General features: G+C 39.6%; 1 protein-coding gene across 3 annotated transcripts in view; it reads left to right on the top strand.

The window, feature by feature from the left end:
- The first annotated feature begins 15495 nt into the window (after window positions 1-15495).
- The window catches only part of POPDC1 (popeye domain cAMP effector 1), a 37942-nt gene continuing 26404 nt past the window's right edge, over window positions 15496-27033 (top strand). The window contains exons 1-4 of one of the 3 annotated variants that reach the window (XM_086707510.1): window positions 15496-15520; window positions 20117-20352; window positions 23297-23421; window positions 26520-26707. In XM_086707510.1, the coding sequence (XP_086563636.1) occupies window positions 20127-20352; window positions 23297-23421; window positions 26520-26707 (539 nt within the window). In that variant the 5' untranslated portion in view covers window positions 15496-15520; window positions 20117-20126. Of the gene's footprint in view, window positions 15521-16166; window positions 16333-16393; window positions 16932-20116; window positions 20353-23296; window positions 23422-26519; window positions 26708-27033 lie in introns of those variants that run through there. The other 2 variants (XM_086707508.1, XM_086707509.1) reach the window with 2 other exon arrangements.

Genomic DNA, 27033 nt, shown 5'->3' with positions numbered 1-27033 from the left:
GTAAAGAGAGCTAACAGATCCTCAGTCACAAATCTGATCCCTATCTTTGGAAAACTCGTTTTCTGGAGATCATGTGCAGGCCATGTTGTTAGGTAGAAAGATAAATCATCATGCATTTAACAAATATGTATTGAGCACCTACAATGGCTCTAGGTGCTGACCTTGGCACTAGGGATGTATCAAGTAACAGAGATTCCATCCCTCATAGAACTTGCATTCTTGGGGTGAGAGAACCAGATAGTAAAATAAAACAGAAAAGGCTGGAGTCAGAGTGTCCTAAAGATAAATTAGGGAAGGAGCACTGTAATTTTAATAGGATGGTCAAAGAAGGCCTGAATGAGAAGGTAACGTTTGAACAAAGACCTGAAAAAAAGCAGAGGAACAATCCATGCAGACATCTGGGGAATGAGCAATCGGCGGGAAACAGAGAGAAGAGCAAACGAGGAGACCCTTAAACATGAGCAGGAGCAGCTAGATGGCCAGGATGGCTACAGCGGAATGAGCACTAGGGAGAGAAGGCAAAGAGGTAATTGGGCAAGTCACAGTAAGGACTTTGACTTTTATTCTGAAAGTGACCAGAAGTCACTGGGGAATTTTAACTAGAAGCATGGTGTGATCTGCCCTATTCAATAGAATTACATTGGCTAGCCTAGTGAGACTAGCCTGGGGGAAAGGGGGACAAGAGTGGACTTGAAAGGGGAGATCAAAGTTAAGCACAAGATGCCTACTATGAGACACTGATGTAGAATAAATAGTTGGATGAGTCTAGAGTTCTAGAGAAAGGTCTGGGCTAGAGATAAAGATTTGGGGAGTATGTCACCTACAGATGACACTTAAAGCCATGAAAGTAGATGAGATGGCCAAGGGACCAAGTGTAGATTCAGAAGAAAAAATGTTGGAGGACCTTTCCTTGGAGTGCTCCATTGTTCAGAGGACAGGGATATGGGGAAGAAGCAGCAAAAGACACGAGAAGGAGCAGCTACTGAGGTAGGAAGAAAATCAGGAGCGTTGGGGGCCTGGAAGCCAAGTGAAGAAAGTGTTCAAGGAGAAGGGAGCAGTGAACTGTCTCAAATGTGGCTGACAGGTCAGGTGATATGAAGGCTGAGAATAAACCCCGGGGTTGAGCAGCATGGAGGTCACTGGTGAACATGACAGGAACAATTTTAGTGGAGTGATTGGGAACAAACACTCGACTAAAGTAGGTTGAAGGGAAATGAGAGGCAAGAAGTGGGAAGAGCAAGTATAAGTAAGCTTTTCAAGCTGTTTTGATGTGACAGAAAGTAGAAACTTCCTGAGCAGGAAGTGGGGTCAAGAAAGAGGACATTTTGTTGTTGTTGTTTTGAACATAAGAGAAATAATAGTATATTTGTAAACTGATGGGCCTGGTCCAGAAAAGAGGGGTAAATTGCTGGAGGGATGACCTTGAACAGGTGAGTGATAATAGGATCCAGTGACCTTAAATAGGAACATGGACAATCAACCATTAGGAAGGAGAGCAGGCAGAAAATAAGTGGGAGCACAGTTGCTGGCAAGTGAGAGATGTACTGGGAGCTTGTGAAAGTTCTCTCATAATTACTTCTACGTTCTCAGTGACCTAGGAGGCAAAGTCAGCAAGGAGGGTGAGGGAAGAAGTATTTGGGGTTATGTAAAGTACATTACTTTTCTGTACATTAGCATCTGCCTTAAGTGTGATGATGTGACAAGGTCTGAATCATTAGTCTGGATGAGCTACTGAGCTCATTAAGTTCAGCATGAGCTGAAAGAATAGTCAGAGGGGTTCTGCCTCCCAGACATGCACAGCCATCATGGGCAGCCATCACACAAGCAAACACAATAGCCACCCTCTGCTAGGTACAACTGAAGGCTCTCAAATATTAAAGTCCAGAGCTCCCCAAGGAGAATCCACACCTTAAGTTAGTACCAGCTAGATAGCAGGGGTTAATTATCAGAATGCTATCTAACCAGGAAAGTCCACTGGGAACAAAGCCACACAGAAATGGGATGTAAATTTTTGGCTCAAATCGTGTTGGTGAAGGGAGAAGAAGAATTTACAAATGAGTTATCAAGAAATCTAACCATGTTTAGTATGAGGAGAAAGGAATACAAACAGAACAGGTAAAGGGATGTTGAAAGAGGAGGTACAGAGATGAACCTCACCATCTTCACACTTGTGTGTCAGGCTGGAACCAGCCCTCCTCGGTAGGAACAGATAACCTATTATCCAATATCTTGGTTTACACTCTGTTGTTCTCACTTCAGCAACAACAAAATACCAAAAACTCTAGAGTAACCTCTATATAGATACTCCACATGTTTGGTTTGGAAAGTCTAGCAAGCACATTTTACTATCTCAAAATCCTCTGATCAGCAAAGATGGAAAGAAGAAGCCAGAGATATAAAAAAAAAAAAAAAAAAAAAAAAAAAGTACCCCTGAAGTGCAATATCACAGTGCATTTAAATTTTAATTTCTATTAAAAATTGGGCTCATTGTAATCTCAGCCTAATTGTTTCCAGCCTTAAATTCCTTTGATTCATTTATCACTGGTAAAAGTATAATAAGATGAGGAACTGGTTGTTTTCTTTTGTTAAAAGTGCTTTATGGCTTTGTACACGAGATTTGTATATGTATAGTATTAAGAATTTTAAGACCAAGAAAGTAGACCAGTGAACCAAGTGCAGGGCTTTTGCAAGTCTGACGCCCTTTGTGTGCCCATGAAGCTTGCCCTGGGCAGGGGTTGTCCCTGTGACCTAAAGGAATTAGGGTGGCTGGGATTTTCTGTCCTAAATTTTGTGGTCAGGAAGGACCCTGAGAAGTAGCCTGAGGGGGTAAAGAAGTGGCTTAAAATGAGCCCACGAACACCTTCATCTCAGTCGCCAAAAAGTTCCCAGTTTGTACAGCCTTCACTTCAACCGGATATTTGGAGGCTTCTCATTATCCCCGAGAGCTCCTCGTCTGAACTTGATTTGACCTCTGTACAAAAAGCACCCATATGATTTGCCCCGGACTCTGCACCCCCTAGGAACTCATGGTGCTGTAATTAATCTACCATAAAGCATAGTATGATGCGCTCTCAGCACTTACTGGTTGAAGAATTTTCTCTCTTCTTCAACAAAGGAGCAGAAGGCAATTCAGTTACTCTCTGCTCATCTGGATAAGCTCTGGATGTCATTTTGTTACACTGCACAGAAGCAGAAGGACAGAATTGATTTGACAGAATAGTTACGAAGTGGAATCCCCCAGCTAAGCTGGCAAGAGCCATAAGAAAAACATACCAAGCAGACAGTACAAATTATAAGAGAAATACATTATACATCATATACTTGAGACTCCTGGTTTGACCAAGGGCATAAATATACATGTGGTATTGGATTGTACCAACTGGGTTCCACACTGTTATACTACATATGGTTATAGAAGAAATTATCTTTCTGAAATGGTGTTCCCAAATTAGTATTTTTTAGGAAATGACAGCTTACTAAACTGTGGGCCATCAGTGGGCCCAATTCCATTATTTTTATTCATTCTACCAAAATTTCAATATGTATATAACAATAAAAATTACAAATAAACACCAGTATCCTATAGATAATAAAATATAGGTTTAATTTGAAGAACTGCATATTATTTCAGGTTCAAAAAAATCTTACAATAATGAAAAGATGTGGCAAGACCAAAATATTACTTTAGCTCCTACAGTCATCTCACTGTGAGTATTACCATCATTCTAATGCTGGATTGTGCATTTGCATATAACATCAGCATGGTTTCAACGTAATTTGAAGCTTTATTATTATGCTAAATTTGACTAGTTTTAAAATCTGCTAGCAATTAAAGATTGACAGGGAGTTTTTTTCCTCCCTGAAGAACTGATCATTTGTGTCTTGAAGTGTAATTTTTCCCATTACTCTATTTCAATTCAGCCATTAGTGATCTTAATAAATGTAATTTTATTTATTGGATTCCAAAACTATTTGTTTTTACATAATTTTATGGTAGGATTTTAGCTCCACTTGATATAACACAAGATATTTTGAACCCTCTAACTTGTGATTGCCACTTTCATTAAATATAAAATTATCTCCCAAATTATACAATTACAAAACAATATCTTACATTGGTTTAACACTTCATAGTTTACACAGCATGCCTACATATGATTCCATTTGCTTGTTTCTTGGGAGAATCCCACTTTACGGAAAAAGAGCAGAGAGGCTGAATCACAGTAAATGGTGACACTCAACTTAAGCCAGTTCTTCCAAATCAGTGTCCTTGCATTTGTCATGCTACACTGACCAATGGCGCTGAGTGATTTGAAGACAACTAAAATGCCCCCAATCTGAACTGAAAGAAAAGTCAAAGCCAAAATGCTAGTTACACATCTGCTGTATTTGTTGGTGATAGTCCAGGGAATGTTACCTAAACATGAACCTTTCTTCTTCAGAAACATCAGCAACTACCTTGAGCTAAGTGTGGTTTACAAGTAAAATGTGTAATTAAATATAACTCTATTAAAATGGCTATATGTTTATGTAATGAAAGAGCATGGCCAACATTCTTTGATGCAGTTTAAAATACATTCCTTGCAATTTTGAATCTGTCCAATATCACTTCAGATATTTCCACGTCTCATTTGAGATCTCACCAGAAATTTACTGAGAGGGCTTGATGCACCAGCTCCCCAACTTACAGGTAAATTCATTTAGTGTCCCCTTGTAGTGCTGTTTCACTCTCTCTTTTCTAAGATGGAATAAAACTTTATGTACAGTGAAACTCTGTAAAATGAAGCATCTTCAAATAGTAGCCAGTATGGTCCCCAAGATACAAAAGATATTTTCTGGTGGACGTTTCTGAAGAACAGGGTATAACTATGGGCTATAAATTGGTTCATCTGAGATAAAAGTTTAGCCAATGGATGAGCACAATATCTATTTTTCTGAGAAAAAAGAATTTTCTTTACAAACTCCCCCACTGGTCTATATCTGTTTAGGAACCATGCCTGCACATGGTGGTTGCTTTGTAAATATTTGTTGAGTAGAGGGAAAGTAATTGCATCTGTCCCTGAATCCATATCTGAATTTTAACACTGACTCCCCGTGCCAACTGGACTTCAACTATGCAGTGCCATCAACAGTTTTCTCAAGAAATAAAATTAAAGACCTGTGATAATATCATTTTTTCCTACATGTCATTTTTTTTCTGCATGATACAGAACTATCATATCTTTACATGATTTCAAAGCCACATTCTTCCCGCTGATATTGTTGAAGGGAGTTTGAGCCATGCACGGTTATTAGTTTTCAGGTTCCAAGATCACTCTATGGGTTGAAAATCTGCAAGCTGATTTAGCTTAGAGACTCTTGGTGTTAGAAACATGCAAAGGATTATTGTGTCCCCTGAGAGTAATTCCATTAAATAAAATAACAGTTTTTGTATTTCACGTTTCTCAAAAACAGAGTTTGTATAGTTTGAGCTCCTCTAACCACTCTTGAAGCCAGTTTCCAAACTTTTATTCTAATTATACTTTTCCTGTGCAAAAACCATTAAGTGTTCATTAAATTATTTTTAATGAATAAAATATGCAGCAGATATAAAATGAGAAAACATTGATCAGACATGTGCAAAACATACCTTTATTTTATTTATTTATTTTTTTAATGTTTATATATTTTTGAGAGAGAGACCGAGAGCCAGCAGAGGAAGGGTAGAGAGAAGGAGACACAGAATCCTAAGCAGGCTCCAGTCTCTGACCTGTCAGCACGGAGTCCCATGCAGGGCTTGAACTCATGAACGGTGAGATCATGACCTGAGCCAAAGTCAGACGCTCAACCAACTGAGCCACCCAAGAGCCCCAACACACCTTTCTTTTAGCCTGTTATTGACTTCATCCTGTTCTCATACCGTCTTCCCCATGATGGCAGAAAATTCTTGATCCTGACCCTTAAAAGTAGTTTCTTCCCATTTTAAACAGTCATTTAAAATAATTCCATCGGCCTTTCTGCTTCTCTCCTTGCTCTAGGTGCAGAAGCAAGTTTACAAGGCACCCCGGCAGAGCAGGAGCATGTTTAGCCTCTCTCTGCCTTCTGAGTCCTCTCTGGACGGACTGCAATGTTGTTTGGCCCCTTGGTCTCTAGGACTCTGGGCTGATGGCCCCAAGAGTATGGCTGGTCCTGCCCCTGCCTCTGACATTGATGTCTCTGCCTTCTTCCTCCACTGCACCCTGACCCCAGGCAATTTTCACCATTAAACCATTCAGTGTTTCTAAATGAATGAATGAATACATCTCAGGGTTAAGCCACCATCTCTTTCCCTCCTTCCAAACCTATCTTTTCCAACTTGTTCCTGTTCCATCATAAAGCAGCTAGACGGGAAGGCGGAGGAGAGGAAGGTGGTGGAGGGGGGAGTATGAGGGTGGGCAGGGGAATGAAGTGTCATTATTATGGCAGAGAGGTCACCATAATTCTAATAAAGTGATCTAGTCTAGTAGAACATTAAGCGTCATTTTGTGGTTATTTATGCCTCTTATTAGAAAAATAATGTGACCATATTATAAATAAATTGGAATGGGAAAAAAAGACAATAATTCCACGACTCCAACACAACATCTATTAACATATTGGTATATATTTCTTCTGTTATTTTCCCCATTCATAATACCTTAAGTTATGAAACAAAATTAATAAAATTTTAATGTTTATTTTTGAGAGAGAGAAAGAGCACAAGCAGGAGAGGGGCAGAGAAAGGAAAACAGAATCTGAAGCAGGCTCCAGGCTCTGAATTGTCAGCACAGAGCCTGATGTGGGGCTCAAACTCACAAACCACGAGATCATGACCCATGCTGAAGTTGGACGCCTTAACCAACTGAGCCATCCAAGTGCTCCAAATATCAACATTTTTAAATATTTAGTCTTTCCTCTATTGGAGAATAATAGTACTTGAAACAAATGCACTCAATTATTCCATCAACCAATAATTACTGAGTTCCAAGTAATGGAAATCACGTGCTGAGTACCATGGAGATGTGAAAGATTAATCAGACACACTTCGTACCCTCCAGAAATTTACAACTTAGAAGAAGAAATGACTTGTACATAGATAGGCAAAAGATAGCAAGCAACAAAAGCCATAACAGAGATAGAGACTAACTGCTCTGCAGAATAACGTTTCTGTAATTTCACTTTGAAACACATGAGAATCACATACCCACACATTAATCATTAATAATGTAAGTACCAAATTCCAAGGCATTTTTAATGATTTCATCATATGGCATCTTCTAATGGTCATTAATAGCAATATTTTCTACTAGATTTTTTTCCTTATTCAACATAAATTTTCTAGGTACTGGAGTTTTATTTGTTGATTCAAACAGTTATATGAAGTAATCTGCAAGATTTCCTGAGTCACTTTGAGATGCTTTGTTGCTTTTAGATGCCATTTTCTGAGCTTATAATATATTCATTATACTTCCCTTCAGAGAGCTTGAAACAGTGCCGTTGATGTAAAAAAAATATTAAGAAATCCCTTTGTGGTGGCATGCATTACAACCGCATAAGAATAGTTTTGTACATGGTGTGTAAACCAAATTGGTGTTCTGATAACCAAAATGTGCTTATCCAAAGTATTTCTATCCTTCCCATACTTCAGAGGCACAGTGACTCTAAAATCCTTACCTTGTCAAAGCACAACCTTTTCTCCCATGGAAGTGTGTGAGGGTCTCTGTAGATTTCAAGTCAAATACCATCGTAATCATTTCGTGTGGTTCTAGATTGTACCGAATATCTTTGATCTTGGACTAAACATATATTTCATGTTGTTTACCATTTTTTATGCCAAATGATAAAAACTGCTGGTAGTGGGCTCACAAATATTTTATTAGGTTTTATATATGCATGAAACTCAGGAAGTGTCTTATTTTCATGAATTGATGACAACAATTTAAGTAGTAGTAATAATAATAATTTGCATTTATATGATTCTTTTCTCCCGAGAACTCTGAGTGCTTTTGCACATCAATTAATGCCGGATGGCACGGTCATTATTCCCAACTTTATTTTATTATTCCATCTTCATAATGTGTTGCTCTGGGTTTTGTTTCTAGCTGATGTCAATTACCAGGCTGGCTATTATTGGACCTCACATTTGCCTCCAAAACTAGCCCTTTTTGAGGATTAATCACATAACAGAATGATACTGCGCAGTAGAAACTCTATGACTGAAGTTCCACTTTCACCAGATATAGATTAAAAGTCAGGCATGGCTTCACTGTCCATCAAAATCTTACCTATACCACGAATGACATTGTTATCAAGAGTTGCCAGAAGTTATTTTTTTAAGGTTTTTTTTTTTTTAACATTTATTTATTTTTGAGAGACAGAGCGTGAGCAGGGGAGGGGCAGAGAGAGAGGGAGACACAGACTCCAAAGCAGGCTCCAGGCTCTGAGGTGTCAGCACAGAGCCGAAGTGGGGCTTGAACTCATGAACCATGAGATCATGACCTGAGCTGAAGTCAGACGCTTAACCGAGTGAGCCGCCCAGGCACCCCCAGAAACTATTTTTCTATCATTAGCAACTTTTCCTTTATAACCACCAAATGCCTCTCATAAAGAAGTTATTTACACACCACAAAAACCAGTACCTTTCAAAGTGTCCTCTTCAGAGTTGTGTTTCTCTTCTCTAAAAGTAGAGGTGCTGAACTGGGAATTCAGAGACAAGGTTCAATGGTCTGTGAATTTCTAGAAAGTCCCAAAAGGGAAAGAACAAAACACAAGAGCGGTCGTCACGGTGGTTGGAACCAGTCTTCTGAAACTGCTCTTCTGGGGTATCTGCCCAGGCCCAAAGCCTAGTTTTGTTTTCAGAAGCCAACCTGGGCCCGGTTTGAGGTTTCTTTGGGAATCGATTGTGAATTCAGAACTACTTCTCTGATCATTTTTTCACACTTTTTAAAAAACTATGATTCTGTTACACTTAGCTCCTTATAATAAATTCATTCTCTTTGAAATAACTTCCCAAAAGATTAGGAAATCCTATGACATGTTTCATCTAGGGCCTTTACTTGTTGCTGTTAATATTTAAAGCAAATAATTCACAAATGCAACTCTTCTAGTAGAAAAGGAAAGTGACGTGAGGAAGAATAGACAGAAGGAATGTCAGGCCTCTAGTTTTTGACATTACAGTCACTGTATGCATGTTTCTGCCAACCCCACGATGGTAAATTACTGTAACTTAGCTCTGCCAAGTGCCCGGTTTCTAGAATCTATACTACTGCATATTTCATGAGTTTGCTTTTGAAGCCAATATCTCATTTCTGGCTACTCCAGGGAAACCCCAAACCACTGGCAATTTTAGCAGGTGCCAAAGTCTTGCAGTTTACAAATTTTGTTTGAAACATCAGTCTTGTATGTGTGCTATATTCCATCTACTTAAAACAGGCAAAAATATAAAACTACCTCTTAGCTATTTCATGTGTTCATGGGATATTTCAATTATTTCATCAGGCTAGGGAATTTCGATGATTGAAATTCTAATAATTTTTACTGAACCTGTTCCATGTGCAGAGCACTATCAGGGGGATAGGAAAAAATGTACAATTAAGCCAGCAAAAACTTGATGTCAGACATTTTTCAAAAACATGGTCTCTAAAGGTCAAGATATTCCTGTCAACTAAGAATCATTTTCCTGGGTTTATAGGCAAGTATTGAGGCTCAGAAAAGTTTAATAAATGATTTGAATTCACCCAGCTTATTAAATATAAAACCATGGTTCGAATCCAGCTGCTGGTTCCAAAATTCCAATCCCTGCCCCCACCGCTTTTGACTGCCTTCACAATTCACTGTCTTCTTAAAGTTCTGGGTTACTTTTCATTTAGTAGTTTTACCTTTGGGGTAAAAGCTCATTTTTTGATGAATCAAATGTGATCCAACTTCTTTTTATGGAGCTTCTCCATGAATTTAGAAATACTTAGACACTGTTTAAACCATTTCTTAAGACTGTGAGCTTTGGCATGCAACAATGCAACAATATTATGAAAGATCATATCCCTTCGCTTTGACATGTTTTTTTGTTTTGTATTTAGCCAGGATATAAAACACCTGTTCAGTGCATAACCGGTTTGGTTATTAATTTTGAACAAATTAATCAACTGAGTCAGTTTAAAAAGTAAAAAAAAAAAAAAAAAAACCCATTAAAATGACTAAAATAAAAAACTGTGATAATACCAAATGCTAGCAAGAATGTGAAACAGCAAGATCTCTCACTCATTGCTGGTGGGAATGGAAAATGGCACAGCAACTTTGGAAGGCAGTTTGGCAATTTCATATAAAGCTAACATAGTCTTACTATGCAATCTAGCAATTGCACTCCTTGAAATCTACCAAAATGAGTTGTAAACTTGTCCACTCAAAAACCTGCACACAAATGTTTATAGCAGACTTATTGATAATTTAAAATGTTTTTAAGTTTATTTATTTATTTATTTAGAGAGCGAGTGAGCATGAGCAGGGGAAGGGCAGAGACAGAGGGAGAGACAGAATCCCAAGCAGGCTCCACACTGTCAGTGCAGAGCCCAATGCTGGGCTTGAACTCATGAACCATGAGATCATGACCTGAACCGAAATCAAAAGTCAGACACTTGATCCACTGAGCCACCCAGGTGCCCTGACTTATTCATAATTGCCAAAATCTGAAAGAAACCATATACTCATAAAATGGTAAATGGATAAACTGTGGTACATCCATCCTGTGGAATATTATTCAGTGACTTTAAAAATGAGCTATTAAGAGTTTAAAAAAAAACATGGAGGAACCTTAAATGCATATATCTTAGTGAAAGAAGCCAGTCTGAAAAGTCAATATTCTGTATGATGCCAGCTATATGGCATTTTGGAAAAGGCAAAACTATAGAGACAGTAAAGAATACCAAAGTTTGCCAGGAGTTAGGGAGGAGAGGAAAGAGAGCAATGAATGGTTAGAGCACAGGAGAGCAGTGAAACTATTTGGTATGATACTGTAATGGTGGGTTCATGACATTACTAAAGGAAAGTCTATTTCTTCTACTCAACACTAGACACCAAGTGTGGGGGGGTGGGGGATGGGTGTTCCCCACACCAACCATTTCTCCAACTCTCTAGACATCAAAAGGGTGTCCTACAATTCAATTCTAACACTGACTACCCAGAGTTAGTGCAGTTCCCACAGGTTAAGGTCTCAGTTCCACAAGAATTTCTCTTTATTCCAGATGCCAATCACAAGCAGTGAACCCCAGGGTCACAAATCTATTTGGTGTGGCTATAAATTGGGGTTCCCATGACCTTGTCCTCAAGTTTGATAATCTGCTATAATGACTCACAGAATGCAGGGAAACACATTTACTGGTATATTATAAAGGATATAATAAAATATATAAATGAACAACCAGATGAGGACTTATACAGGGTAAGGTCCAGAAAGTTCCTGAGTGCAGGAGCTTTTGTCCCTGTGGCATTATGGTACATCACCCTTCCAGTATGTGGATGTGCTCACCAACCTGGAAGTTCTCCAAACACCTTAGTTTAGGGATTTTTTATGGAGGCTTCATCATGTAGGCAAGATCAATCATTCATTCAGTCTCCAGTCCCTCTCCCTTTCCCAGGGGATGGAGGGTGGGGTTGAAGTTCTAAGCTTTTAATCATGGCTTGGGTCTTGCTGGTGACTAGGTCCCATCCAGAAGCTATGCAGGAGTCTACCCAGAGTCATTTCATTAGAACAAAAGATGCTCCTCTCACCCGGGATATTCCAAGGGATCTAGGAGCTCTGTATACGATGGTCTTATCATCCCCATCCCTCAGGAAATCACAAAGGTTTCAGAAGTTCTATGTCAGGAATTGAGGGTCAAAGACTAAACATTAGAACAAAAGATGCCCCTAAAACCCCTAGGTCTCAGGATTTTACATATAAGGGTTTTAGAAGCTTTGTATGAGGAACTAGGAAAAAAACCCCAAATACATATTTCTTATCATGTCACAGATGGATACATGATATCATACACTTGGCAAAACCCGCAGGACTATACAACAATCGTAATGTAAAGTTTGTTAATAGTGATGTATCAATATTGGTTCTCTAATTGTGACAAATGTATCACACTAATGCAAGATGTTAATAACAGGAGAAACTGTGAGCAAGGGAGAAAGGGATATATAGAAAATTTCTATACCACCTGCTCAATCACCTGTAAAACTAAAACTGCTCTAACAAAACAAAGTCTATTAATTATTAAAAGTTTTTTATTAATTTTTTTAAAGAAATAAATTTTAAAAGTCAATCAGATTGGTTGTCAAACTGATCAATGAAAAGGTTAATGCAACATTTAATGAGAGGAACTTAGGTATAGAAAGAATATAATTGAGTTTTTGTTTAATAATCCATGTTTGATCAGAACTGTCTGCCTCGAGACCTGACAGAAGGAGCAATGGTCTCCATACAATAAGAAAGTCTACACTGATGTCAACCATGGCAGACATGGATATGAAAGATAAGGCTATGCACTTCTAAAACCAGTGACTCCCTCAGGTCTTGTTTTATTTTCACAAAACCTATTCTGTCTGAATTTTGATATCTCATCGAGGCTTTGTCCAAATAGTAAAAGCAGACTAGGATGCCCATAGAGAAATAAAGGGAGAAACAATTATGTCAATTTAAGCTGTGTTAGCCAGAGTTTTGGCAGAGGAGACAGTATACATATACATATACTTACGCCTTGTGTGCTTTTCCTTCTATACTTCTGTGCAAGTTACTTCCTTGCATCATATCAGTTTTCAAATAGTGCTCAGAATCTTTCAATCTGACCTTTCTCCACAGCATGAAGACACCAGGGAGCCTAAAAGGCATTCCCCAAACCAACTTTTGTGCCTAGAATTCTTATTTTAAATTCTATAGAACTAGTATTCATATGTTAGTGATAAGAAACTTACATACAGGGGCACCTGGGTGGCTCAGTCGGTTAAGCAGCCGACTTTGGCTGAGGTCATGCTCTCACTGTTCATGAGTTCAAGCCCTGCATGGGGCTCTGTGCTGACAGCTAAGAGCCTGGAGCCTGCTTCGGATTCTTTGTCTCCCTCTCTGTACCTCCCCTGCTTGTGCTCTCTATCTCTCTCAAAAATAAACATTGAAAAATTTTTAAAGAAACAAATATAAAATCATGTTTTAATCTTTAGATGGGTTATAGTGAGGGTCTTAGGTTTCGTTCAGTCTCCTCTTTCTGTGGAACACATACTCAGAAAACACACAGACTCTACCAAATGCCAGTTCTCAAGTCTTATGATTTTGAATCCACCACTCTTTTCATAAAAATATACAATATTTATATGATCTAAATGCCTTACAGGCATTTTATTGTGCAAGGTAAGGAATGAGTGTGCCCTATAGCAGATGACTCCATAACCATACCCGGAGTCTGGCCTTCCCATCTGAAAAAGGCAGAACATGGGCTCTACTATTTTAATAAATATGTTTTTAAAGTATTATAAAAGTACCATATAATAGTCATTGAGGAAAATTTAGCAGAAGGAGAAGCAGGAGGAGGAGTGGGAGGAGTTGGAAGAAGAAGAGGAGAGAGGAAGGAAGGGAAGAAAGGAGAAAACAATGAAAAATCACTTACAACCTCACTACTGTGAGGTAAGGAATGAAAGTATTTTAGGGTTTATCATCACAGATGCCTTGTAATATTCTACATACTCTTGTAACTTAGCCTTTTTCTATCTAACATCTTTCCATGGGAAGCAGTGTAGCTAGATATAGAAGGTGGCAGAAACTTGTAGCTATTGAACAAAAGTGTGATTGCTCTGGAACTAGTCTGCCTGGTTCATATCCTGGCTCAGCTTCTCCTTAGCTGTGTGACCCTGTGCAAACCACTCTGCCTCTCTGTTAACCTCAGTTTCCCATCTATAAAATGGAGATCATAATAGCAACTATTTCTTCAGAGGGTCCATTATGAGGATACAATGGCTTAATATACCCAAACCACTTATAACAGTGCCTGGCACAAAAGTATGCTCTTTATCAAGAGAGAATAGTAAGGTCTTTCAATAAAGAAATAGAAAGTAACTATTTTAGGCTTTGCAGAGTCATATAGTTTCTGTTACAACTCCTTAATGCTGCCTTTGTAGCACAAAAGCAGCCATAAATGAATGAGGATGGCTGGTTTCCGATTAAACTCTACGGACACTGACTTTGAATTCCACATAATTTTCACACATCATGATATATTTTTCTTTTAATTTTGCCTCGACTGTTAAAAATGTAAAAGCCATTTTAGCTCATGGGCTGTACAAAACTGGACAGTGGGCTGGGCATTTAGACCACAGTTTGCCAACCTCTGTTCTATATAACTAGTTGACATTATTATATTTCTAATATTTCTACAAAACATTTTTAAGTAGTCTCCATACCCAACATGGGGCTCAAACTCATGATCTCAAGATCAAGAATTTCAGGCTCTACTGACTGAGGCAGCCAGTCACCCCTCTGCAAATTATTATTATTATTATTATTATTATTATTATTATTATTATTAGGCTGCGGAGAACAAGATTGTTTGGATGTTCTATAATTTAGTTCCATATGATTAGAGTTTAGGTTATTCCCAGTGTTCTTTATTATAAGCCATCCTCCAATGCATATCCATGCAGAATCTTTGTGCACAATTATTATTGTATCTACACCTTAAAATGTATTCAGTCGTAGCTATGAAATGGCTGGCAGAGCATCTAGAAAGAAACAGACTCTGAGGAAGTAGCCTTGAAAATTAATCTTGTATAGTTATAACAAATTTCAGACCTGTTAGAGGAGCTTTATCAGTATAATGTATATTCATATAGGTAGAACTCACTGTGTACCACATACCATTCTGAGCTTTCTACATATATTAAGTCATTTAGTCCTCAAAGCCCCCGATGAGATACAGGTGCAATCATCACTGTCATCACCATCCCCATGGTGCAAAAAAAGGAAACTGAAGCACAGAAAAGTTAAGCAACTTTCCAAGATCACACAGCCAGCTGGTGGTAGAGGCAGGTTTCAAACCCAGCCTGTCCAGCACTGGGCCCCACGTTCTTGGACACTATGTTGCCCTGCCTCGTCACTGGAGAGATTTGGCAAGTGTGAACCTCCAGGTACTTACCTTATAATGTACCTGTGTTCTTTTTCATATTTAGATCATGTCTGGCACGCATGAACGGCCTCCTACTCTAATAATCGGCACAAATTCTGTCCCAACATGGGACACTTGGGGTGGAAACTGAAGGTCCACCTAACGGTCCTCTTTTGTCTTCCACCCCCTCCCCCATGCCAACTCTTCATTAATTTGCCCTGCATTTCTTACCCCAAATGGTTGTCCTCTATGAACAGTAAAGATTGATTGGAGCATACTTTCATATCTTGTTTTCCAGTTTATGGTCCCAAGTCTACCAACTTCACTTGTCAAATTCGGGTGGAGCTCCGCTTTGAGCGGAGGGCCCTGCACCGCCATGGGAGGGCAAATTTCGGGTAAGTACCCTCTTTTCTTTGAAACCAAACGTGGCTTGTGTCAAAAGTCTCTCCCGCGTGGTCCCCGCAGCAATAAGGCTGGCTTGCTCCGACCCGCTTCCCGGAGGGCGGTGTCCTGCGTCCGTGTGAGCCAACCCGCCAGCCTCCACCGCGAGGCTCAGACGCGGAGTTGCGCGCTCTCCCGGCCCTTCCTGCTGGTGCTGAGATGCGAGCGAGCGTCCCAGAAAGGAGTTATGCGTGTGGGTCGTTCGACCTGGATGGGAATGAAATTCTAGTTCTCATTTTTATCCTGATTTCTCTCCCTGCTGGGATCCTACTGCTCGAGTTCACGAGTTATCCCCAAGGAGAAGAGCCACCAACGCCGCTGGTCCTAAGATGCTGCCCGCCCCCCGCCCCCCTCCACAGTGATGCCCAAACAAGGACAGAATCGAGAAGTAGAGAGGAAACGGGGAAAGAAATAAGCGGGTGTTTCAAACTGAGCACGGCGGTGCAGACACGGCGGTGGAACTGGAGCAGCCCGGCGGGAAGTCGGGCCGAGGCCCCGGGCTCCGCCCGCCGGGGGGCGCCGGGGCGGCGGGCGCGTGCGCGGTGCGGCCCCAGCCCGGGCAGCCACCGTCGCGATGCCTATTTTAGTCAAAGCCGCTGCCGGCGCGGGGACCCGGCACCGGCCAAGGAGGCTCCGGACCCGCGATCTGCCGAGGCTGTCGCCTCGGGCGCCCGTCGAGCCGCCGCGTCGCCGTCCCCCGCGCCCTGCCGCTGTCGCCCCAAACTTTGGCCAGCGCCGCCCAGGTTCGGTGCCAGGGACGAGCCAGGTAAGGAGCGGGAGGCGTAGCTGCCGCCGACTCCCCCCGCGCGCCCGGATATTTGCAGCCTCGAGCTCCCGGGGCTAAATCGGGAAGCGAAAGTTGGATCCCTGCTCCACTGGGAGCAACTTTGTCAGCCCCCGCGGCGCTCGGGTTTTCCAGCCTGGCCGCCGGGAGCCCCGCCCTCTCCCTGGCCGGGCCATCGTGGGGTTCCCTGGTCTCGGAAACGGCCCTTCTCCCCCGTCTGGGGTTCACGGCCACAGACCCTCAGGTGCCAGCTGCTGCAACATGGGTCTGGCAGAGCCAGCGTCCCCTGGCGCGCGAGCCCCTTCCGGTGCCGGTTCCCGCGCTCTGGCCGGGGCAAGCCCTTGGTGAGCTGGGCATCTCCGCTCCCCGCTGGACTTCCGGGGCTCCGGGCCCCTAACCCACCACACTCGTCCTCGCCCGCTGTAGGGCCGCCGCTCTCACGCGGAGGCTGCGGGCAGCCGGGCGCACCGTGTGGCCTGCCCTGGCCGGGCGCTGGGAGTGCCAGGTGGGGCGCGGTGCTCACTGAACACCCCGCGTGGCCCCGGAGTTCGGGTCAAGGAGAACAGTGGACACTGAGCGAGGTGAGCGGGTTCCCTGGGGAGAACCGGTGGCTGGGGAACCCGTGAATCTCGCCACCCACCGGCGCCCTCGTTTCTGAGGCTTTGGGGAACGTGTTATTGGCCAGACACGTCCCAGAAACTGCTTGCCTTAACCCAAGAATATGTGCGAAAAGACCCTTGGCAGCGTAATGCCCTTTGCCATTCCGAAAATGTGCAAAGGTTCGGTTCGATTTACAGAATGGATTAAATCTGCCAGCACGACTTTTGTTCATTGCTGCTATCTTTTTCATTTTTGTAGTTTGGTGAAGGATTAATGTTAGTTTCACCATTTAGCTGTTTAATACTGCAGACACGTAGCTATTGAAAATCAATAGAACAACAGGACTTTACCAGAGCAGGTAATTAAGGGAATTAGACTCTGAAGAACTAATAGAAGAAAGAAGACTTCTCTTGACTCAGTCAAAATTTATCTGAACGTTTACCAATTTACCAGTCTAGCCTTCCTCCTTAGACTCATTGTCTGTAGAAGGCTAGTTCAGTGTTAACGACTTAAATCCATTAAAAGTGACCAAAAGAAGCTGAAACCAGTAAGGTCTAATCAATATTATTGACAACAGGTAACTGGCATTTCAAAATTGATGTAAAGATAAATGCACAAGTAAATAATAAATTATATAATAAATGTATTATACAATGTTATTCTATAAGCTATAATACATAGAGAAAATTTAAAAATATACATTTTAAATAAGGTGTGGAGCATCAAAATATGTTGTAGGGTGATCCCACCTTTTAAAAATTCCTGTTATTTTTCTGATTCTTGCATCAGTGGATCATAGTTTTCCTATTATTGCTCTTGGAGCAGAAGTTGGTACTTTTATTGCCACCTGAAGAACTTTTAAAAGCCTGAAATTGAGCTAGTTGGCATTACAGGTATAATTGGGTGGATATGAGGGGGAATATGTCTTAACTAACTTATTATATAAATGTGTATTAGAGCCTCAGGCTATTAAAACTTGAAAGTGTTTCAAAGTCCATCTAGTCCAGCTGCCTCTGTTCCCAGGAAGAGGCAGACCCAAGCAGCGGAAATGACTTTCCCCTGACTTCTGTGGCTCCCCAGGGCTTTTGGTATAGAACCTGACTCTCTTAGTCCCAGGAACACTGGACACTTTCCTGTCTTTACTTCTAAGGTTTGGGGAGACTGAAAATGATTTCTAAAAGTGTTTGTCATGTTTGTGTCCCTTCTGTATGGCTTTCAGCTCTGGCATTCTCTACAGAATCTAGGCCTTGGGTATACGTAGATGAATATGACAACACCCCTGCCTCATAGAGAGCACAGGGTAGTTAGAAAAGCAAATAGGACAATGGAGGTGGAAGCCATAGAAATGTACTTATCAGGGGCGCCTGGGTGGCTTAGTTGGTTGAGCATCTGACTTTGGCTCAGGTCATGATCTCACAGTTTGTGGGTTCCAGCCCCATGTCAGGGTCTGTGCTGACAGCTCAGAGCCTGGAGCCTGCTTCGGATTCTGTGTCTCCCTCTCTCTCTGACCCTCCCCCGCTTGTGCTCTGTCTCTCAGTCTCTCAAAAATGAAAAAACATTAAAAAAAAAAAAAAAAAAAGAAATGTGGTTATTAGTTTAGGTAATGCTAATGCATAAGCAAACCTTGACACTAGCTTATGAGTGATAGAGGACCTTTAATTTCATTCTCCCTCCTGCAGAAATTATAGGATTAATTCTGATTTGGTCTTAAAAGCAAACGTCATATAAATGGAATTATTCAAATAATCATGCCCCTCACCCCCAATAGGCTTATATTTTTGTTGATTCAAACATTTGGAAAGTAGTTGGATTTTTGTGGTTTCTTTCCTTTTTGCAGAAAATCAACATCTAAGTCAACTATTTCTCTTATATTTTTGAACTGTGTCAGAATTGTATGAAGAGATCTTTAATTGACTTGATCATTTCATTCATAGTTTGTAACGCGTGTATGTTTTTTTATCATCTTAACGAAGGTAGAATTCCTTCAGATTTGTCTAATAACATCCTTTCAGAATGCCCAACCTATACCAATTAATTATTCTACCACCTAAAACCTGTACTTTGGTATGATAAAAAAAAAAATGATTGGAAATGTATGGCTAATTATATGACCTTATTTTGGAAAGAAATACTTATCATTAGAATGAAATTTAAAGATATTTTTGGTTCCCATTTGGAATTCTATTTCTGAAACAGGATAATTAATATAATCTGTAAACCTACATGGTTTTTGTCAGGGACCAATTTGTATAACTAATAATAGATAAAGTTTTTTAAGTACCAGAGAAGGAGGACAGGTAACTTAGTCAGGAAATAGTGCCACTTTGTGTTAAGGTTTATGTAAGCATGTGTAAAATGTATACTCTTTGAAATGTATTCGCTATAGATTTTTACATTAAATAGTTGAAAGAATGTTCATTACCTCTCCTACATAGAAGTAAACTGGAAGTTTACTACTTTTTAATTTGTGATGTGCTATCAAGTAGAGTTTTTATGGGAAAGAAAGTAGAGACTTAAACTGGACGATGAAAGGAGTAAATGTTATATCTGTGTATGTATAAGTGATTAGTAATGTATTTATTATGTGCATATAGGATAATATGGATGTATATGTGTATGATATAATGACTTAATGACAGTTAAAAATAGAGCCTCCTCAATATCCTAAGCCTTCAAATAAAAGATATGAGAGTGTTAATTTTTTGGAAACTATTTAAAAAATCAGTTTTTCCATTTACTTTTTCTGTGTTCAGAATCAGTGTCATAGTGGGAATGTGATAGAAAACTTTGTAATTGCTATGGTTTATGAATATTGGTGATTGCCTTTTAGACAAATTAATTCCTCATTCCTCTCTCCCCACCATGTATGTCTATATACAGATATACATATCAGTGAATAGTTGTGCACTATGCTAAATATTTTATATATTTCATTTCATCTTAGTAGAAAGTTAAATGAGTATTATTATCATCGTTAACAGATAAAGAAATGGATACACTTAATGTGTGACTGGTGGGGTTCAAACCTGGCTTCAATTCATAAGTACCAAAGAAGTCTATTTACCAATATTTAGTTCACAGAAATCATTTTGATATAATACCTATAGGGGTAGTAAGATACAGCTGCCATTTTTATGATTGTCCTTTTGTTTCTTTGTTTTTACAGAGTTTTCAAGATGAATTATACCGAGTCAAGCCCATTGACAGAATCAACTGCAATAGGTTTTACACCTGAGTTAGAAAGTGTCATACCCGTGCCTTCCAATGAGACCATATGTGAAAACTGGAGAGAGATACATCATCTAGTTTTTCATGTAGCAAATATTTTTTTCACAATTGGGTTGGTTATTCCAACTAGTCTTCATCTTCATATGATACTTCTTAGGGGGATGTTAACTATAGGTAAGATACCTGACTGAGATGTATTTAAGTTCTCTATAACTGGCATCAGATGGGCTCAGTGTTGGGGACTTCAGACTGTTCCTTGTCAGGTCTGTAGCATACCAGAAATATAAATCTTTGTCAGCAAATAAGCAGTACGTGTATCAGGTAACTTGCAAGGTAGGCCTTTACATGCCATATCTTTCCATATTTATTTTATATAAGACCATGAATGTTTCCTATGTTGTTAGATTTTCCAGGTATCAAAAAACCCATTTGTATATAGGAGTGTGGACTTTGGAGCAGACTGTGTAATTCAAATCCTGATTCCACCACTTGCTAACTGTGTAACTAGGGCAGGTGTTTAAACCTTTCTACTCCTCAGTTTCCCATGTGCCAAATAAGGGTAAAAATAATACTACCCCCTAGAGTTGTTGGAAGAATTAAACGAGTGTGTGTGTGTGTGTGTTTGTGTGTGTGTGTAAGAGTGTGTGTGTGTGTGTGCACGTGCGCGCGTGATATTTGACTTATAACAGGCCTGGGACATAGTAAGTACTATCCAGTCGTAAGCACTATTATTTGGATAGGCTTTTACTTATTACCTGTAATGCAACACTGGAAACAAAAGCAGTTTCCTAGACACAATAGTTCAAATAAAACTTTTGAGGGAGCTCCAATAATCCTGGTGAAGCAGGTTAAACAGATTCACATCAAAATACCAGACAATTGAATTTATTATTTTAGGCAGTGATTTTTGACAAATTACTCTCTATGTGATTATTTCCTTGATGATTCTTTTATTCAGATGCATTTTTGAGCACCTGTAATGTGTCAGGTAAAGACTGAAGAAGGCAGTGTCCATTTTTGAAAAAAGATACTTTTGGGGGGGCGGGAGACACAGATGGACAGTCACGTGTGAGGTGTTGGAGGCGGTGATGCACATGTGCACCCAGTGCCAGGGAGAAACGGAGAGGGTGACAGCCTCAGCAGGAAGGTGGAGCAAGGTCACGCTGTGGAGATGACATTGGAGCTGGCTTTTGGAAGATGAACAGGATTTCTCTGAGTGTGAGTGTGTGTGGTATCCAGGAAAAGGCACAGAAGAGAGTGAAGTTCATCATATCTAGGGGGAGTGGAGAGTAGCTCATTATGCCTGCAATACATGAAAAATTACAAGGAATGGTCAAAGTAAAGCCTAGAAGCGAGAGACAGGCTTCCAGTTATGGAATGGATAAGTTATGGGAATAAAAGGCACAGCATAGGGAATATAGTCAGTGATACTGTAATAATGCTGTGTGGCAACAGATGGCAGCTACACTTATGGTGAGCACAGCATAACATATATAGGTGTAAACGTGTTGAACCACTGTGTTATACGCCTTAAACTAATGTAACATTATGTGTCAACTACACTCAAAATAGGTAGATGATAGATAGATAGATAGATAGATAGATAGATAGATAGATAGATAAAATAAGAGGCTGGAAGGGAAGCCAGAAGGTGGCCTGTGGGCTTCTGTGGCTGTAACCTCTGAGTAAGGCAGGGATTGCAGTAGGCATTGCAGAGTGTTGAATGAAAAACAAAACCAAACCACACCCTGCAAAAAAGGCAAAAGCTAATTATAAATTTTAAGACACAGTTTTAGAGGTGGGACGGGCCAAGGAGATCATCTAGTTCGACACTTAATAAACAAAGAGACCTGGAGAAGTTAACTGACTCATCCAAAATCAAGATGGAGAGAACGTGGCTAACCCAGGACTGTAATTCAGATCCTCATGTTCCCAGTCAGCTGAAGCATTATGCTTCCCTGTCTTCTTTAAGTAATAGTATTTTAAAATTCAACAACATTTGCTATGAAATATTTTTTAAAGAACTTATGAAGTTTTACATTTTGGCCTATTCAGGTGTCCCAAATCATTATGATGAAATAAAAATTGCAAATGACCAACTTTTTAATGCAGGTGTTTAGCTTTTATGTGTGTATATGTTGTTGATATATTTGTATCATATTGATCGTTTTATTTCAAATTATATATTGACTCTCCCACCATCCATCGATCAAAAGAAAATGGGTATTTTTCCTAAATTAAAACAATTGATAAGAAAAAGCAAGATTTCCACAGGTGAATGGAAAATCATCAAGTGAAAATTTACATGGTTAAATATTTGGTAAAATATTCAGGCTCACCAATAATCACAGAAATGCAAAATCAAATAAAATATGTAATTCCTCACTATCAAATGAAGAGACTTCAAATTTTGTAATATTGTCAACTTAATAGTAGCATTCCTAACGAGTAGGATTGCAAATGTCTATATACCTTTGAGAAGCAATTCTTTAGTCTCATCAAAAGCTGTGAAGTTCATTTCCTTGACTTACTGTTAGGTAATCCACCCTAAGAAAATAGTAAACAAAATGAAACAAAACAAAAAAAACACATTAATTTTTAATGTAGAAATATGTTTTGGCGATGTATCAAAAATTACACCCCCAAAATCTCATCTATTTATCAGTTGGAAAATGTTTAGATAAATTAGGATTTAGTTAGTTACAGTCATTGAAAACTATGTATATGAAGAGTTTTAACAAAATAGGGAAATTACCACAGTAAGCAAAATAAGTTAAAGAGTGGGTTTTAAAATTTTATAGATGGTAGGTTTGCCATCAGGTAAAAATGTATCAACACTGTAAAGAAGTATAAAATATCGACAGTGGTTTTTTTTAAGTAGTAGAATTATGGGGATTTTCCCCTTTAAAAAATATTTGCTATATAAATTTTCCACAATAGAGCACATTTTCCTTTTGTGGTAACAAGACAAAAAACAAAATGGAAGTTAATGTGATGTTTGGCCTAGGTAGTTCTAAAATGTGCTTGATTATTTTTGTATACAGAGGATAAAAAATTTATTAAGCTACATACTGATGCTATGCCAATCATCTAACATGTTAACTTTGTTATTCAACAGGATGTACCCTTTATATTGTCTGGGCCACTCTCTACCGATGTGCCTTGGATATCATGATCTGGAACTCTGTGTTCCTGGGTGTCAACATTTTGCATCTGTCATATCTTTTGTACAAGAAAAGACCGGTAATGACTAAAATTAATTAATTAGGAAGAGATTTTATTTTATTTTATTTTTAAAATTGATTTAGTTATTTTGAGAGAGAGAGAAAATGACTACACATGTGATGGAGGGGGGCAGAGAGAGAGAGGGAGAGAGAGAATCCCAAGCAGGCTCTGCACTGACAGCTGGGCTCAGTCTCTCAAACTTTGGTCTCATAAACCATCAGATCATGACCTGGGCTGAAACCAAAGGCCAGATGCTTAACCAACTGAGCCACCCAGGCACCTCTTAAGGAAGGGATTTTAAAGCCAAAAAGCTTTTAAAATGCTTTGTTCAGACTTAAGAATGAAGATCAAACATCTTTGGTCCCTTTAATATCATTTCTCTGATTTTGTTTATATATAAAGTGAAATATTTGAATACCATGAAATTTGTTTTACATAGGAGTTTTTTAAATTCTTTAAATCATTAAGGCAATTTAGACATCAGAGAACATGTCCATATTCTCCGTCATTTTAGTCCTATAACTTCATTATTTCTTTTGTCTATTGACACTCAAATGTCACCTGGAAATATCTTTGCCTAGTTGTAAAATCAACTATAGGCAACTGCCTTGAAAATACTAATGATTTACAAATAGTTCGTGCTATTTTTTATTTTTATTTTTTTTAAGTGTATTTATTTATTTTGAGAGAGAGGGAGAGTAAGAGAATTCCAGGCAGGCTCCACACTGTCAACACAGAGCCCAATGTGGGGCTTGACCTCACGGAACTGTGAGATCATGACCTGAGCTGAGATCAGGAGTCAGATGCTTAACTGACTGAGCCACCTAGGCACCCCTCATGCTATTTTTTTTTTAAATATGGTGACTTTATTTTTTTTCGTTACCCCAAAATACTCACTTAAGGAAATCGCCATTTGGGGAGGGTGATGCCAAAACACTATATTTAGCTTTAGTATTTAACTTTTTTTTCCGCTATTCTGATTTATCTTGTGTTTCCTTGGTCATTCTAAGACAAAGAGATGTAAATAGAATTAAGAAAACATCATGGCTCCTAGAAATCACTCCATACGTGTTTACTAAGTATTCAAATTACACATAATTATCCAGTAAGGTAAAAGATACAGCACTTGTACATGTTCGAAGCCAAACATGTACACAGAAAACTATTCCAAAACAAGACATTTCACAGGAAATTATAATTTGAATGATACAGATGCTGTATGTAATAGGCATTCTACTAGACTGTAACTTCATCGTCATTGTGACCCAATCTGTTTTGCTTACCATATTAGGTTTCTCTAAGTTATCCTGTGTAATACACAATCTGAAAATCTCAGTGACAAGTAACAGTGACAGGTGTTTTGTTTTGTTTTGTTTTGTTTTGTTTTGTTTTGTTTTGTTTTGTTTTTTCCTCACGCACCTTATACGTGGACTCTGGCAGTTGTGTGTCAGTTGTGATTCTGCTCTGTGGCTTCATCTCAGAGTCTCTGCTGAAGCACCAGATTCCGTTTAGATATACATTCTCATAGCAGAGAGAAAAGTATGAAGAACAAAAGAGAAACACCCGGTGTCTCTTAAAACCTCTGCTCAGAAGGAGCATGTGTCACCTTTGCTCACATTTCATTGGCTAAAGCAAATGACGTGGCCAAGCGTGATAATGTGGGAATAGGTTGGGGTAAGGGGATGGATAATCCTTTTACAGGGGATGGGAGCAGCACATAGTTGGGAACAATAACATCATCTGCCACCTTACTGTTGTATTCCATGTGTCTGTCAACCATGATTGTCGCATAACAAGTGCTCAAAAAAATACTTGATGAGTGAGTGCTTTCACAAGAATTAAGAAGGCTTCATGAAGGAATTGGGACTTGAGCTAACACTTGCAGAATGACCAGATGATGAATATGAGTCAATAGATTTGTTTAGTTCATGTGTTCATTGCTATACCACGTTGGCTACCATGTATCCTGAAAGTGGGACGTATTTGTGACTAAATTATCTTAAACACTCGTTACTAGATCTCTGAAGTGGAGGAGGTAGATGGTAGTAATAATGAGGGTTGTAATTTCTGAATATCAGAACTTGTTGGAACCCCAAGTTCTGAACATGAGGTAGTAGCATCAAGTAACACATTCACACAGTATCTGTGCTTTTGTGTCTTCTCAGATTATAAACTTATTTTTTTTTTAAATGTAAATGCTGTTTCTTTGTTGAAATGGAACACGACAAGAGCATCGCAAAGGCTATAGTGACATCTGAGCGGCTCTCATCAGTCAGGTCTATAAGCTCCATGTTGTGTCTGCCGTAGATTTCTTGGGGATGGATGATCATTTGAACCCCAAAGTTCATTCACATGCTTTACAGTTTTCCCAGACTAATGCTGGGCCCAAATACGGGGTGTGATCTGGGTCTTGACTGACAGCAGAGGTGACTGAGCCGTTTTGCTCTTCCCTTTTTTTCTCTAGTAGTCGGAGTTAATTGGCGGGTTCCCCATTCTACAAAGTATTTTAGCTTAGGATGAAATTGCTACACTGAAACCCTTTTACTGTCTTCACTTTGCTTCAGAATAAATAAATCAGAAGCAATGATTGCAGCTGTGAATATTTGTTCTCCTATGCTGATGCATTAAATAATACATATAGATAAAATGCTTACTGTATGTATTTTCATAAATTTTTTTTCTGTGTTGGTTCCTATTTAGTGTGTTTCTCTTTTTTTGCTATAATATTTAAAAGTTCATGTAATTTCTTTCTGTGAAACAGCTGTTATAAAGACAAAAAGGTTTTGTGTTACTTACAGGAAGTGCTAAGATTGGGAAGGTACATGTTGTGATAACATGCAAAACATCCCCAGCCGCTTTCCAGCGCCTAGGAGGAGATGTGATCAATAGTGCAAATCTTTTCCATATGCTCTTGGAGTTGTTTAACTGCAAAAGTGCCCTTTTAGCATCTAAACTTATGTCACCACTTAGTCTCTGTATAAGATTCCATGTACTGAAATACAGGGCCATGGTGTTTGTTGAAGACGTGTTTACTCTCAAAACCGTACTGAGACTGCAGAAGCCAATGTTTCAGTGTTGCTGCGTTACTACAGCATGTGGTCATTGCTGCGTTTCAGGTAAAGATTGAAAAGGAACTCAGTGGCATCTACCGCCGATTGTTCGAACCACTCCGTGTGCCTCCAGATTTGTTCAGAAGATTAACTGGCCAGTTTTGTATGATCCAAACCTTAAAAAAGGGCCAGGCTTATGCTGCAGAGGATAAAACCTCCGTTGATGACCGTCTGAGTATTCTCCTGAAGGGGAAGTAAGTGCTCTATGGAAATTGAAATGTCCAGTTTGCCCTAAGTCTTCTCATGTCCCCTGGGAAAGGAATGACTAGAGAGGAATGATACCAGCTAATGGAGGAAACGGTCACAGAGTTTGTTGGTGCTGAAATTCCATTTTACAACTGCGTTTTAGAATACTACAGAGCAACGTGTTAGAGTTACATAGAATTGACTACTCCAGTTCTTGTTGATGTTAAGATTTTCAGTTGTCGGGGCGCCTGGGTGGCGCAGTCAGTTAAGTGTCCGACTTCAGCCAGGTCACGATCTTGCGGTCCATGAGTTCGAGCCCCGCGTCAGGCTCTGG

Source organism: Puma concolor, chromosome B2, assembly GCF_028749965.1.
Source record: "Puma concolor isolate L17-30 chromosome B2, mPumCon1.1.hap2, whole genome shotgun sequence".
NCBI lineage: Eukaryota > Metazoa > Chordata > Mammalia > Carnivora > Felidae > Puma > Puma concolor.
The sequence above is the reverse complement of the archived record's forward strand: the minus strand, read 5'-3'. Positions and strand labels throughout refer to the sequence as shown.